The following is a 15,462-nucleotide window of genomic DNA, read 5'->3' on the forward strand; positions in this document are numbered from 1 at the left end:
CACTATTTTCAATTATATATAAATGTAAAAAATTTTTTCTTTATTACAAAAAATTTCATTATTAATTCGAAGAAGTAATTTAAAAAAATTTATTTAAATATCTGCAATGGTTCTTGAGAAAAAAATTTCTAAAAATCGCCGTTTTTAAGCCGTCAAAGTAGAATAATCACTTAATAAACTTTTTAAACACATTTTATAAGTTATAAGTTATAGTTTTATTTTATTTTTACATTATTTGTAATTTTTTTTTACAAGATATATATCCTACTAATGAATTGCTATATAATCCACTCCTATGTGATATGTGGTAAAAATGCAAAAGTTTTTAAGTCTTTTTTTTTAATTTATATTTAAATATTTATAATAGTAGATAGTGTGTAGTTTTTATTATTACACTTACCTTCAACATAATAAATAATATATAATAATATAATTTTTTTTAAGTGCAGCATATATACCGGAGTTACAGCGCGCGCGTATGTGTGTGTGTGTGTGTGTGTGTGTGTGTGCGCGCGCGCATATGTATGTATGTTTGTATATATTTGAAACACCTTGTATTGTTCGTATAAAATTTATACAAACTTATACGATATTATATCATATAAATTCATACAATCATATAAAATTTATATATATAAATGAACTATTATCTTACCAATGGGTAAAGATGCCGTTGGTAGTGGCGTACCTACGGCTACTACTTGTTGCCTATAATCGGGCTCACCCATCGTTAAATTATATTGAGTCGAATCTTGCTGTCTTGCAGTTGGAATACCTTGAGGTGCATTATACAATACAGTCAAGGCATAATTAGGCGGTAAAGATGCTTTACATATTGCAGTAATGAAGGCATCGCGTGGCGCTTGCAAATCCAATTGGCCACAAAGAGACGCGAAAATTTGAATTGCTTTCAAAACATTTTCCGTAGCCGATTCGTCCGTGCTGCAAAAAATTAAATTCATAAATATATTTATATCTCAATATATTTTCTTATATATTAAGGCTTCTGGCTCCTCGTCGCAGCCATATTAAATTCGTGACGTCAGAAGTGAAAATTTTTGCGTTTCTGAATAAAAAAATATTTCACTGAAATAACACTTCAAATTGTTTTACTACTGTTACGTTCAACGAAAATTTTTCCCCTTTTTCGTCTCACTTTCTCGCGTCGCGCTCTCGCATGCTCCGTCTCACCGAGCGCTCCCCTCCTCGCAAACTCGCACGCGCGAGGTACCGGCGTGTACGCCCTACAATGCGTACAATTCTTATTAACTTTATATTATTGCGTACGTAATTATTACTCCTTTTTGTCAAAGCTCAAGTTCATCAAATCATGCTGCGTTCAGTTAACAACCTTGTTAAGAGAATAATATTCTTTCATCACCTTTTTTTTTGCTATTAACGACGTCAGGGTGCAATCGCCACCCCTCAACCTCCCTCATTAATTATTATGGATTGCGACCGTCGCAATCACGCTATCGCTTTCTCACTATTATTAACAACTTGGAATAATGCGAATATTTTTCAACCACGCGGTTCGCGCGTGACACCCTCGCGCTGCCGGAGAGTCGGTCCAGGCGCGGGGCGCGTGTTACCTGAGTGGGATAGCGATAGCTTGAACATTACTCCAACCGAGAGGTGTGAGTAAGATAACAAGAGTAAAGCAATTACAAAGGTATGCGATTTAATTACTCCGCTCATAGAGATGATAGGAAGAAGGCAAAAGAAGCATTCGAATGCTAACCCCCCTGGCTACCTCTTGACCAAAATTTATAACAATCTGAATAAAAATGAGAAATTATGGAATTTCAAAAATAATAGCTATTTGTCGCGGAAAATTCCAGGAATTTGAGCTTCCCCACACCCGCGTACCCCTAGGACCCCCTAGTTTTGGGGTATATAAGGAGCGCGAGAGCCGCGGAAATCAGCATTTTCGCTCTAGTAAGTCGTTACGCTGCCCGAAGACATTCTCCATACTATCCACAAACATTATAACCATTGTGCGGTTCATAAGGCTTTCTCAATATCCAAGCTGCGTTACAGTTGAACGTACCACCCTGCGTATAACCATACACGCACCAATTTCGATACGAAATTGACGCTAAGATCCGTAAGTAGTATATCTTTCATTGTCTCGCATAATAAATTCTATTACTGTAAAATTCAGCCAAGTAAGATATTCGTTCTGCTCATTTTGAATAAAATCCCTTTAATCTTAAATTGTTGTAATCAAAGAATCTCTTTTAACTAGTCAGTACCATTGTGGAAATTAATACAATAAAATCCTACTCAGCTTTAAAAAAAGGGGGGGAATTTTTTTTTCTTTGTTCTACCTTTTGTACGCAAGTGCTAGTTCTAAGTTAATTATAAGGTGCGGGACACGGGGTAAACTATCCCCGGTGCTCCTAATTTTCTGGAAGCTGGGCGCTACCACTCAGGCGCCTACTTCTTCCGTGAACTTCGGGCCAGGGGCGCCTACCGGGGCGCTTGAGTCAGAAGGTGTCCAGTGGGCAACGGGCCGCCTATTAAGGCGCTTTCACCCGCTACATCTTTTATCTCTTCCTCTAATTGTGTACCACGGGGCAGCCTACCAGGGGCGCTCTCAGTCACGTTCACCCATCTCTCCCCGCGTGGGATATGTTGCGCCTTCCCAGGCTCTCTGTCACGCTCTCGACACCCTGTCGCCGTTAGCCGCTCTTCCTCTCACTCACGCTCATTAGCGCATCCGAGAAGTCACCCACAAAAGAAAGAGATGCTTCTCCCCCTTTTGTCTATTTCTCTCTTCCTAAGGCACCATTAAGAACCGCGTAACTCACATGACAGGCAGTGGACGTTCAAATATTGGCAATGAGTACTCTCTCTCTCTCTCTCCCTCTCTCTCTGTCTCTCTCGCGGTTCATGTACACTCGATCCGCGAACTACGGCATACACCTCGTATAATAAGTATAAAATTGTAAAGAAGAGAAGCCGAGTTGATCTCTCGCTCGTATTTCCACCCCGTGGGATGGAGCGAGCTGCCTAATAGGGCGCTTACCGCCCACACTACTCCTTCCACTCCGTGGGTAACGGGCCGCCCATTAAGGTGCTTCACCACACAAAAACGTCCATCTCCCTCGTGGGTAATGGGCTCGCCTACTAGGGCGCTTTTCTCCCGCGGACTCCTTCAACAATCTTCTAAACAGATCCACTTAATTTCTCATCTTATCTAACTCGGTAGAATTATATCAATATAGACGCTTAGGGAGGCCCCTGCACCTCCCCAATCTCTCGTAATTAATAGAAAAATATAAAGAAAAAGAGAGAGAGAGAGAGAGAGATCCGAACGGGAAGAACATCTCAACATATGTATATACATTTTTATATATCAAATTAGGCCCCTCAGTCGCGAATCAATCAACTCTACCCACACTCAAATTTTTTTTTTCTTTCTTTCCTTAAAAACCTGCCTGACACGTGCTTTTCACCATAATCATGGGCATCCTAATAACCTATACGATTTGGCTTAACTATAATGCATGCCGCAGTCTTGGCGAGGGGGAAGAAAGCGCCAGATAAAAAGGCTGAAATAACGTTTAACTGAGGCTGGAACTTTCAACCCGCGGATCTTTGACCGACCGCCATCCCCGAAGGCTCCCCGAGACGCCACGGATCCCCAGGCCCGTTCGATCTGAGCCCTACACGACCACCTTCTAACCCCCAGCCAGTGCCCCCGGCGCAGCCCTGTCACATTCCACCTCCACCGATCCCCGCTCCTGTTAAGCGGCTGCCGTCTCGGCCACCCCCGGGAGCGGATATAACCCCTATCAGGGCACTCACGCGGCCCATAAGAGTTGACCGCCAAGTCCGGCCGCCCCCGCGCCAGAGGCTCCAAATAACGGACAATGAAGCAGTCATCGGGCCCATCCCGCGTTTTGCCCTATCCGGCCAGGCAACTCCCCGTTCAAGGGAAATATACAAAAATCGCTTCAGGTTCCACCTGAACAAACGCGATCAGCAGGCAAAAACTCGCGACGACGTATAATTATATTAATAATTAAAAGTTCATAAAAATATATCTATATATATAATTCTAAAATCACTTCTCCCTTCCTCTTCCGTTTCCGTACGACAACCTTCTAAAAAGGGGGTTCTGCGTCCCACCAGTTACGCTCCTGGGGGAATTACGGCTCCCGCACACTCCCCCCCCCCCAAGACGTAACAACTACACTTGTATAATTGTCCGAAAACTACGTTTTTTCCTTTTAACACAAAATGAGTATCATACAAAGCCTAGTTATGCGACAAAACAGTTTAAAGCTGTCAAAATAAGTGTAAAAGTGTATTATTCTTTCTACTGTATAGTTTTCTTTGTAATTTTTTTGAACGACGGCTCCACTTGCAAATAGGCTGAAATTTTTTAATGTAGTGACTTCTTATGGTTAAAAAGTAATGTAAATAACAATTTTTAGTCAAAGGAAGTTATAAAAAAAATTATAAAGAAAAAACATTTAAAAATGTACCATTGTTTTTTTTATTAATATGGAATAAATTTTGTGAAAAGTCGTGAAGTTATATGGTATAGAGAACGCGTGGGCGGGGGAGGGGCTCCGCTCCCCCTAGCACCGGAACCGTAATTTTTCCTAACTCTAACGCAACCAATTTTATGTCGCTATTTGGTTAATGAAGAAACATTAGAAACGAACAGCGTGGATCTTATTCAGTGTGGAAAGTCGCAAACTCATATGGTACCGTACAAGCGTGAATGTCGTTTACTTCACGTAAAATAATGATATCATCGTATTTATGAAACTTTAGTCAAATAGGGTAGATCTTGCTTCACAGGTTTATGTTTATGTTCGCAAAACAATGAGCGACAGCTAAAATCTTTTATACATTACTCAGAGTCATAATCTTGACAACATATGATGCCAAGGTCATTGGGGCTAAGTCTCCTATTCGGTATTTATTCAATAAATTACGACTTAACTGACATGGTTATTCTGGGAACGTCCGAAATGGCCACGTTCGAAATAGCCACGCGTAAATTTGACCACGTTCAGAATGGTCATGGGAAATATTGCATGGGGTTCAATTTGCCCACGTTTAAAACGGCCACGTCCGAAACAGCCACGCCCGAAACGGCCACGTTCGAAACGGCCACGTTCGGAATGGCCACGAAAATATTGCACGAAGTTCAATTTGCACACGTTCGAAACGATCTGAATCGGCCACGTCCGCAATGGTCACGTTCGGAACGGCCACGTTCGAAACGGCCATGTTTGAAATGGCCACGTATGTTTTACTTAATTTCTAATACAATGCACATAGATTAGCGACTTGGACGGAGTGGGTGCGGAACGGGGAGTCAAAAACCTCCTTTGCGCGCGCGCGCGCGCGCGCGCGCGTGTGTGTGTGTGTGTGTGTGTGTGTGTGTGTGTGTGTGTGTGTGTGTGTGTGTGTGTGCGCAAAGCATTCTCTGCACCACATGGGTTTGCGACTTTCCACGGAAAACAAGATGCTCGTTAAAATACGTATGTAAATATTTAAATATCTACAATAAGAAATAGTACATCGAATCGACATCGATTCGACATCGAAATCATCATTTCGATGTCGAATTCATTATCGTTTCTGACTGGGAATTTCTCAATTGATATTTACGCATTTTTTTGCATTTTGTGCTAGACAGAGCATGCGCTTGTGACTAACAAGGGAATAGACAGAACTGTCCCTCACTGATTTTAATGAGCTTTAGATATGTTGTAAAACATAAAAAAATATTAGACCTATAGTTTTTTTAGCGGCGTATCTCGACGTTTAGGAGTTGAAACCACCCCTCGAAAATAACGCGTTTTTTCGTTTTTGGCGAATATCTTTAAAAATATAAAGTTTATGAAAAAATGATTTATAAAAAAGTTTTATGGTATTTTATACTCTTTACAATAGTATATTTAGATTTTCCAAAAATTTCAAACTTTTTAATTTACTCCATCCCCACCTCTTTTCAAAATTTTGAAAATTTTGTAAGGACAAAAATTAAAGAGCATTAAAAGCCAAATCCATCCAAATATAATAATATGGGTTCCATTATTCTCAATTATTGGCAAAACGAGATGATAATCTCGTGCTATAGGCGCCGCGCTAAAAGTTGCATTATTTTTTTAGTCGCGTCACATTCAATAACTGCCTCTCTTGCGTATATTTTTATATTAGAACACAAAAACAGATTAATCTTACTACATAATACTCAACGTATTACATGATATGAAGCATAAATGCATATATATAACAAAAGTAGCATCCCACACGGCATGTAACATTGATGAAATATTGTAACGATCGGAAATAGTATAGAAATATTTCATTAACATTTTAATTATAACTTTTCATCCTAAATATTCCAAAAATGTATTTGCTTCATGTTTTTATAAAATTGCAAATGCAATATTTCTGAAATCCTTTAGAAACACAAAAAAAGTTTGCTTTCATATTTAACTGTTTCTTAATATTACAAAAAAGTGGAAAATATATATGTGTGTATCAGGGACCGCACCAAGAGCGTGCTGAGCCGCTCGAGCTATAGCACTACTGTGTCAATCAGTAGCTGCCGGCGGCAGCTCGAGCGGCTCAGCGCTTTCTTCGGCGTGCTCATTTGTACAATTTGAAAAATTGATATCTCGGCTATCATTGGAGATATCCAAAAACTATAGTGAACTTTTATGTTCACCTTGATCCCGTCTATTTTTCCATGAAGTATTGCATACCTGATGCGGGACACCCTGATATATATATATATATATATTTGTAGAATTATGTGTGATAATTTTTAATAATATAATATAATAACATAATATAATAATATAATAATTTAATAATATAAATTTCCAAGTTATAAATATGTTATAATTATATACATATGCCTTATCCTTGGCCCTAACGTGAACATTGGCTACATAGTACATGTCCATATCGTTAATGTCATAAAGACGCTTGAAGACATTTAAAACCGACCTGTGTCAACACTCAACCTTTTCTGGTATATGGTTGGTACTAAAGTTTCATATCTGGTAGCAGTGACCAGGAGTTTTTTGGATCGCTAAGTACGAATTTAACGTCAGATTTTTTAAATTTAAAATAGCGGATTCAATATGGTAAACGTAAAATTAAAAAATAAACCAAATCCTGTAAAACTTAATATCTAGGGTTGTTTCTAGATGCTGATTACAAATTCGTTGTCAGATTTTCAAAATTTAAAATGGCGGATCCACTATAACAAAACTCTTAGATACTAAGTTTCACGGAAATTAGTTAAATTTTTAATTTTATACCGCCATATTAAATCCACCATTTTGAACTTTGAAATTCTGACAACGGATTCGTAATCAGCATCTCAAAAGCCCCTAAATATTAAGTTTTATAAAAATTAGTCAAATTTTTAATATTGTGCTATATTGCATCCGCCATTTTCAAAAATCTGACAACAAATTCGTAATCAGTATAGACATTTATATATATATTATATATTTATATAGTATATTTAGACTGAGCATTGCAGAAGTAAAAGTAAGGTTCAGAGGAAAAAAGGTAGCATACTTTGGGTCATATCTTTCTCTCTCGTTCGCGCATGTGTACAAGTACGAAGTTCACCTTTTGTACGTGTGCGCATGCGACCATCTTTTGCACTTATACGATGCGTGAACAAAAGAGAAAGGTATGACCCAAAGTATGCTAGCCTTTTTCCTCTGAACCTTACCCGTACTCCTACAATGCTCAGTCTAGATATATGTCTATAGTCAATCAGTGACCTTAAGTGTAAAGTTTTGTAGAAATTGGTGCTTTTCTCCGAGAGAAAATTTCTTTAAAAAAAAAAACAGCAAATTTTTGGTATTTGTTTATTTATAGCAAATAAATAAATCTAAATTTGTGTGGTTATACATATTTTTTTAAACATACCTTAAGATATCTTGAACTATCAGAAAGCAAAAAACTGACTTTAAAAAATTAAAAAATCATTAAAATAATTAAAAACTAGAGAGACCTTAGTGGGTCACTCAGTCACCCATCATGACGTAAAGAGTTAAGGTCTAATTTTTCAAACACTATTTTAATATCTCACGAAAACATTAATTATTGTTAAATAGTTACATACACATAACAACATAAAAACTGTTACATTATCTAATAAAAAAAAGTCTATAATTTAAATTTGTTTTCAAAATTCTATTTTTAATTTTTGTTAAAAAAATATAATTTGAAAAGTATACAATATTGACGATCTTTCTTTTCTACATAAAATAATTTATGTAAGATAGTTACCTGGCATCTATTAAAGGACTAAGAGCCGCCAATAGACCGCACCAGCTAGAGTTTATTAATTGTGTGTGAAGCTTTCGTTCGGATTCACTCGGCTGATAGACTTGATTTTCGCTATTATCGTCTTTCGATCCGTTTATGGCCTGTGCAATTGATCTTATAATGTCCAATAAACACGCATAGGCTATACTAATTCCATAACCGATCGGTATTTGCGGTGGTTCAACTTTGTCCAACATCTCTAAACTGGAATAACCATTCATTACTTTCAATCTTTAATACTATTGTTATTATGAATAAGACTTAACGTTATTATAATGCTTACTAAGTTGGCTTAGCTTGTCCGCTTGTAAACGTTGCTACTACTGGTAACCAAATACCGCGCGAATAAAACCCAGGTTGGGGTGATACGCCAGGCCCAATAGGCATTCCAGTAAACAATGGTGAACCCGTACTTTGAGGCATAGTTGTACTTGCTGTTGTTCAACATAAAAAATCATGTAGCATTACAAAAAATGTTTACATACTTTAAATAATAATAAAAACATAGAGAACCTTATACAGAGTTATTCTTAAATAGCGCCCACTAATTATATAGCAGTTCTTTTTTCAAAAATTGAGTCAATCCTAAATCTTTTTTTTTCCATAATGCTTAATGAAACAGTTTATTATTAAGTTAATTGTTAAGTCAAACTAATCGAATCAATGCCGTCCTTTAGACAAATATACGTAAACCACGCGCTTAGTAACGTGCGCCACTGTGTTGGCTCAGCAACTTCATACTGCCATTAGTATTGTGCAATATTCTTACGTGTCATAACAATACAAAAAATCTTTTGAACTAAAAATCATATTCCTCGTCAGAAGGCATCAATCCGATTATCTTTACTTATTACTTCATTAAGTATTATAGAAAAAATGATTCAAACCGTTTCGACTCAATTTAAAAAAAATAACACTACATAAATATTAAACGTTATTTAAGAAACACCCTGAATGCATACTTAAAAAAAACTTTGTAATAAATCAAATTGTTAATGTTCTCTAGCTTCAGAAAGTAAAAGTATAATTCATAAACATTTCACACTATTACATGAAACCAATACCTACGATTTTTTTAATTCAAAAATTTCATTCTTTTGTGTACAGGTTCTCAAAACTATTATACTGTATTTGTGACTAAATTATTTAAATTTCTTTTCCATAAAACTTTTTAATGCTATTTAAAAAAATTATTTTTAAAAAACTATAGTAAAATCATTAAGTTATTAAGTGATAAAAGCTTAAGAATGCTTATATATAAATCATTAACTTATTAAATTAATTATTAAAATCTAATAAAATTTTGATATTAAAAAATTGGAAATTCTCCTTAAAAGTATAACGTTATTAATTTTCTAATCATATAATATAATATACCTGTTTGACTCATTATTTGCGGATTTACAAAAAGACTATGCACATATGCACCTAAGCTATTGACAATATCTTGAAAAATATTTGTAGCATGTGGCTTCAAATCATAACATTTACAGAAGTTTGTCAACAAATCTGCTTGAACTGTCATTTTGTGCAAAACTTCCAATGCTAAAGCTCTCTGCCAAGTAGGCTTGTCAGGATCGAGAAACTTCACAATTAAGGATAAGAATATTTCACATTCCGTCACCTAAAACAATAGGCTGTTACAACTTACATCAACAATAAATTTACCTACATTACTACTATGTATAAATTCTAATATATTTACCAATAAGCAATGGTATTTCTGTATCAAAATTGACACAACTCGCAATAGTCTCATACTAATAGGAAAGTAAGGTTTATCTAATGGTGTAGCCTGTTGCAAAGATGCTGGTACTGAATTGCGATACTTGATATTAGGCGAAAACAGTTTTATCACAAGTGCACACACTCTCTCTTTTAATAAGAAGTTAAACTCTGCGTGCTAAAAGTTAGATTTTTACAACATATGATTATAGATTTTACAATAATCTTTACATATTTGACTATTTAAAAGATCTCTTTAAAATAATTTTTATCTATAAAAATATAAACCACTTAAATTGTTTACCTTAAAAAAAACTGATGAAAAGTTTGTTAAAACCGATTCTAGTAGTTCCAAACCAAAAGTTCTAGTCATTTCAGTAATACCTATTAGCCAGTATGGTTGATCGGCATTAACTAATTGTACTAGATCCTAAAACCACAAATACACAAAATAGTAAAAAAATCATAATTAAAGGGCTTTCTACAAAAACAAGCTAATCTTAAAATCTGAGTTATGGCCAAATCATTCTCTATTAATAATGTCATATTAAAAACAATTTTGTTTCGGCAAGAATCAGATAAAAACCTTTATATACAAATGCTAGTAAATATAAATTTTTTGCAGGACTTTCGCTTCCGGTAACTGTGTGAGTGACTGGAGTGAAAGCAGTATGCTAGTGTGAGAGAGATTTATAAGCGTAAATGACAAAGAAGGTGTACTGGAGAAACAGCAGGGAGAGCTGGAGAGCAGGGCAATATGTCTCAGGAGGGGAACTAAGAAAAAAATAGAAATTCCAAGGGAAAAGTGAGGTGTCGGTTAGGTTAGGTCAGGTTAAGTTGGAGCGAAGGGCATAAAGATAGCATAGAGAAGAGAGAGTAAGAAGGAGGCAAGCACGGGCGCCGGAGCAGACGAGTGGGGAAACGCGATAGGAAAATGTGTTTGTAAATTAGTACGAACGGGAGGTGTTCATTAGTAGTAAGGTGGATAAAGGAGGATGAGTGAGATAAAGGACATAGGATTAGAAGGGAAAAGAGAAGAAATTAAGAAAAGAGGAAGGCCGTCGAATGTTGAGAGGTTAGGAAGAAAAAGAACGAGTAGCAGGGGTAGCATAGAGCATACAGAATTTATTCAGGAAAGAAAAAAGAAAGAAAAGGAACCTAGAAGAGGGAGTTAAAGGAGAAAAGCAGGTTGAGGAGAAAGAATTGTGTATAAATAGGTTAGGGGAGAGTCCACCAAAAAAGGGGCAGGGTACATCGGTGATTGGAAAAAAGTGCTAGAGGGTATAAGAGTTTTTGAGAAAAGATATTGTTAAAGAGATAGAAAAGATAAGGATGAAATTAAACGAGGAAAGGGAGGAAATGACTAGACAATGGAAAGAAATGATGACAAAGTGGTAGGAGAAAAAAAAGAAATGAGAGGATTTGGAAAAGAGAGTGGAAGATTTGGAGAGGAAAGAGGAGTTGAGGGGGAACGAAAAGAGGGATTTACAGACGAACTAGTAAAGAGAGTAAGAGAAATGGAAGTAAAGTGGAACAAGGAAGAAAAAGGAGAGAGGAAAAATTTAAGAGAGAGAAAAATAAAGACCGAGCAAGGAAAGAAGTTCAGAGAAAAGTTCGGAGTAGGAGTAGTAGCAGGAAATAAAGTAGAGGCGGAGTGGAACTCCTTGAAAGAAAAGGTAGAGGAAGTGCTACTAGGAAACATGGAGAGTAGAATAAATAAGAAAGAAAAGAGTAGCTGGTGGGATGAAAAATGTAGATTAAGAAAAAAGTGAGGAAGGCGTTAAGGAAATGAAGAAAAAAAGGGGGAAAGGGAAGGAGTATAGAGCGGAAAGGGAAAGGCGTAAGAGATTTTGCAAAGAGAAAGAGAAGGAGAGATGGCAAAAAAAAGTCGAAGAAGCGAGAACGTAGAGTCAGGTCTGAAAAATAATTAATAGAGAGAGAACAAAGAGCAAAGGGATTGATGAGTCAATAGAAATAAACAAATAAGATAAATACTTTAAGAAGCTTTTAGGGGGGTTGGATCAAAGGAGTGGTTCACTTGGACACAGTACAATTCGACACAGTGCAAATGGACACGGTGCAAATAGACACAAAATAATGCACACGTTTCAAATGAACACGGTTCATTTCGACATTTTCGACACAGTAATTTTGTACACAGGAAAAATAAGTTCTGGACAAATTACAATTTGGACATGATAAAAATGTACACCGTGCAATTGGACACGTAAAATTTGTACACCGCAAAGTTGTACACCGCAAAGTTGTACACTACAAACTTGTACACCGCAAAGTTGTACACCGTAAACTTGTACACCGCAAACTTGTACATCGCAAAGTTGTACACCGCAAAGTTATACATCGTATATATTGTATTGGAAATCTGCTAATACATATAAACTTTATTTTGTTTGCAATGTACAACATGGGTTAGCGACTTCGACGGAGTGGGTGCGGGAGGGGGGGCGAGGGCCCACCTTGTGTGTGTGTGTGTGTGTGTGTGTGTGTGTAAGTGTGTGTGTGTGTGTGTGTGTGTGTGTGTGTGGTGTGTGTGTGTGTGTGTGTGTGTGTGTGTGTGTGTGTGTGTGTGTGTGTGTGTGTGTGTGTGTGTGTGTGTGTGTGTGTGTGTTGCTCTACTGTACCGCATTTATCTACTGTACTGCTGGCGAATACGGACGAAGAGGTAAGTAAGGGAGGTTGGAGCGAAATAGAGGTAGGAGGAAGAAAAATATACTCATTAGCATACGCGGACGACGTGGTGTTGCTGGCGAAGAACGAAGAAGGAATGAAAAGAGTGTTAGAAAAATTAGAAAGGGATGGAGGTGAATACGGGAAAGACAAAGGTAATAAGATGTAGAAAAGGAGGAGGGAAGAAAAAGATAAACTAGAGATAGAAAAGAGGTAAAAGTAGAGGAAGTAAATAGTTTCAAGTATTTGGGGTACACAGTGACGGCGAACGGGAAGCAGGGGGCGCACGTGGAGGAAAGAGTCAGAAAAGGGGCGGCGATACTAGATCAGGTATGAGAGATAGGAAAAAGAAGGTTCGGGAAGAACTGAAGAAGGAGAATATGGTTATTTGATGTGGACGGTGGTGAGTTACGGAGTGGAAATTTGAGGTTAGATAAAGAGAGATGGAATCAAAAGATCACAAGAGAGGTACTTAAGATGGTTATTGAAAGTGGAAAGAACTGTACCGTGGTACATGGTTTATGAAGAGCTGCAAAAAAATAAGTTGGAAGGGAAGGTGGGATTGAGAGTATGGAGTTACGAAAAAAAGCTAGAAGAAGGGAGGAGGTGGAAAGTTAGTAAAAGGATGTTGGAAAAAGATAAAGAAAAGAGCAAAAAAAGGTAGAGCAAAGACAGGATGGGAGGAAGAGAGGCGGAGATACTATGAAGAAAGAGGTTGAAAAGTGGAGGAGTTAGAGAGACTAAGAGAAAAAGGGTTGTTAAGAGGAGAAAAGGTAATAAAGAGAGAAAAAAGTAGACAGAAGAAGGAAAAATAGGAGAGGATCGGCAGTTTGCGTTTTAATACGTTAATCAAAGGTGAGGGTATTCCGGAGTACTTAAAGAGAAACTGGAAGGAGAAAAGGTGGCAGAGAATAGCAAAATATAGGTTAAATAGTAGAATGAGGGGAAAAGGTATTGGGAGGATAAGGCCGGGAAGTGTTGTAGGATATGTGGGTGGAGAGAGGAGACAGGGGAACACATTTGGGAGGAATACGTAGACTGGAGGAAGAAAAAAGGATGGCAGGAAATTATTAACGAGATGTTGAAAGAGAAGAGAGAGGGAGAACGGTGGCTGGAGAGATTGGACAACATGTGGGAGGAAAGGGAGAGGAGGAGAAAAAAAAAGAATTCCGGGGCGAGAAGAGGGAAGGGAGTAAATGTGGACAGAGTAGTGAAGAATAACGAATGAATGGGATGAGCGGCGGAAGCGGAGGTCCACGAGTGAATGTGAGATGAATGGATGGTAGAATGTATGTGATGTCTCTCTCTCTCTCTCTTTCTCTCTCTCTCTCGCGCGCGCGCGCGCGCGCGCGCGAAATAAGATTGAGTAGTATGCGCAGAAAAATCGGCATTTATTGTAAGCGGAGCGGGAGTCCGCCTGTACCCCGCAAGGGAATGGCAATAAATCTATATATCTATCTATAAATTTTTTACAGTCAAAAATCAGACAAGTTTTTTTTGGAACAGATTCTCCAAAAATATTAATCGAAGTCTAAAACTATGTTCTTATTACATATCCCAAAAATTGTCATACTTATATCAAAATAAATATAAAAGTGATTTTTTAGTAAAAACAATTTGTTAATAAATGTGACAAAATCATTGTTTTATAATTTAATATTTTCTTATTTATTATTGTTAATGTTGTAATTGAAAAAAATAAATATAGAATATATGTATAATAAATAAAATAAATTGTTGCGCCTTGCGGTACAACAAAATATTTTTGCCGTACCTTGCGGTGCGACAAAAGATCTTTCGGGATTCGTTGCTGCCCAAGGAGTAGGAACTCGCGGAAAGAGGCGGCTTTTGTTGGCAGGGTCCTCAAATCACTCACTCACTGATTCTAAGTCTGTTTGATATAAAGATTTATTTCACTGCGGTTCGTACATTGGTTGCGGTCGGCGACGGTGCCGCGTCGTATTACACTTGATTAGATACGGCGCGTGACTTGGAGTTAACGCGTCGTATCTTTACTCGCTTGAGATTTGCTCGCGGCTAAGTCCCGAACTCGAAATTCACTTGTGCGGACCGTACGTATCGGCTTGATTACTATTCACTGATCCCGCTGGCCGCTGTTCGGCAGCGGCTTAAATAGTGTCGCGGATTTAATTATTAGTGGGGGCATCGAGCCCTCCGCATGACCATATATGGTCATTCCCGCGCGCATCCGGCGCGCGGGAAATATTTGCGAGTTTAGCAACAATTGCCAAAATGCAGGTATGCATTTCCGGTGGCATGATTGTTGCTAAGCTGGCTTCGCTACTTCGTTAAGGTGGCTGGTGCGTTGCCCAGTGCGATGACCGGCCGGCAGCGCACGAGGCATGTGTCACCTGACACCTTGTGATAGCGAGCCTTCCTCGGCGAGCTATCTTATAATTTTAATATTTTATTTCCTTTATTTTATGATATAAATTTATTGGTTGTGAGTGTTTCGCTCACAACATCCCTCCCCCGTTAAAAAAACAAAAACGGAGATACAAGATTTTGTATATTTAATTAAAAACGCGTGCTATTACTACGCTTTAAAATAGATCTGGGAATTGTATATTCCGCATCTATGTCTAGTGTGACTCGCTTCTCATGGCTGTTTCTCTTTTTCTTTTTTATTACAACAACAGTTATTATTATTGCTAGTATTATTACAATCACTGTTCCGCTGGTAGCCGTTGGATAGAT

General features: G+C 37.6%; 2 protein-coding genes across 7 annotated transcripts in view; both read right to left on the bottom strand.

Moving 5' to 3' along the window:
- Positions 1–15,462, bottom strand: part of LOC118645412 — a 392,632-nt gene that overhangs the window by 103,289 nt on the left and 273,881 nt on the right. The window lies entirely within an intron of this gene.
- Positions 1–15,462, bottom strand: part of LOC105831394 (protein MON2 homolog) — an 82,358-nt gene that overhangs the window by 16,725 nt on the left and 50,171 nt on the right. For all 6 annotated transcript variants that reach the window (XM_036286355.1, XM_036286352.1, XM_036286351.1 and 3 more), the window contains 6 exons: positions 10,361–10,486; positions 10,037–10,234; positions 9,709–9,955; positions 8,615–8,765; positions 8,293–8,535; positions 656–942 (listed from right to left, as the gene is read on the bottom strand). In XM_036286355.1, coding sequence (XP_036142248.1) covers positions 656–942; positions 8,293–8,535; positions 8,615–8,765; positions 9,709–9,955; positions 10,037–10,234; positions 10,361–10,486 — 1,252 coding nt within the window. The remainder of the gene's footprint in view (positions 1–655; positions 943–8,292; positions 8,536–8,614; positions 8,766–9,708; positions 9,956–10,036; positions 10,235–10,360; positions 10,487–15,462) is intronic.

The sequence above is a fragment of the Monomorium pharaonis genome, chromosome 4 (genome assembly GCF_013373865.1).
Source record: "Monomorium pharaonis isolate MP-MQ-018 chromosome 4, ASM1337386v2, whole genome shotgun sequence".
NCBI lineage: Eukaryota > Metazoa > Arthropoda > Insecta > Hymenoptera > Formicidae > Monomorium > Monomorium pharaonis.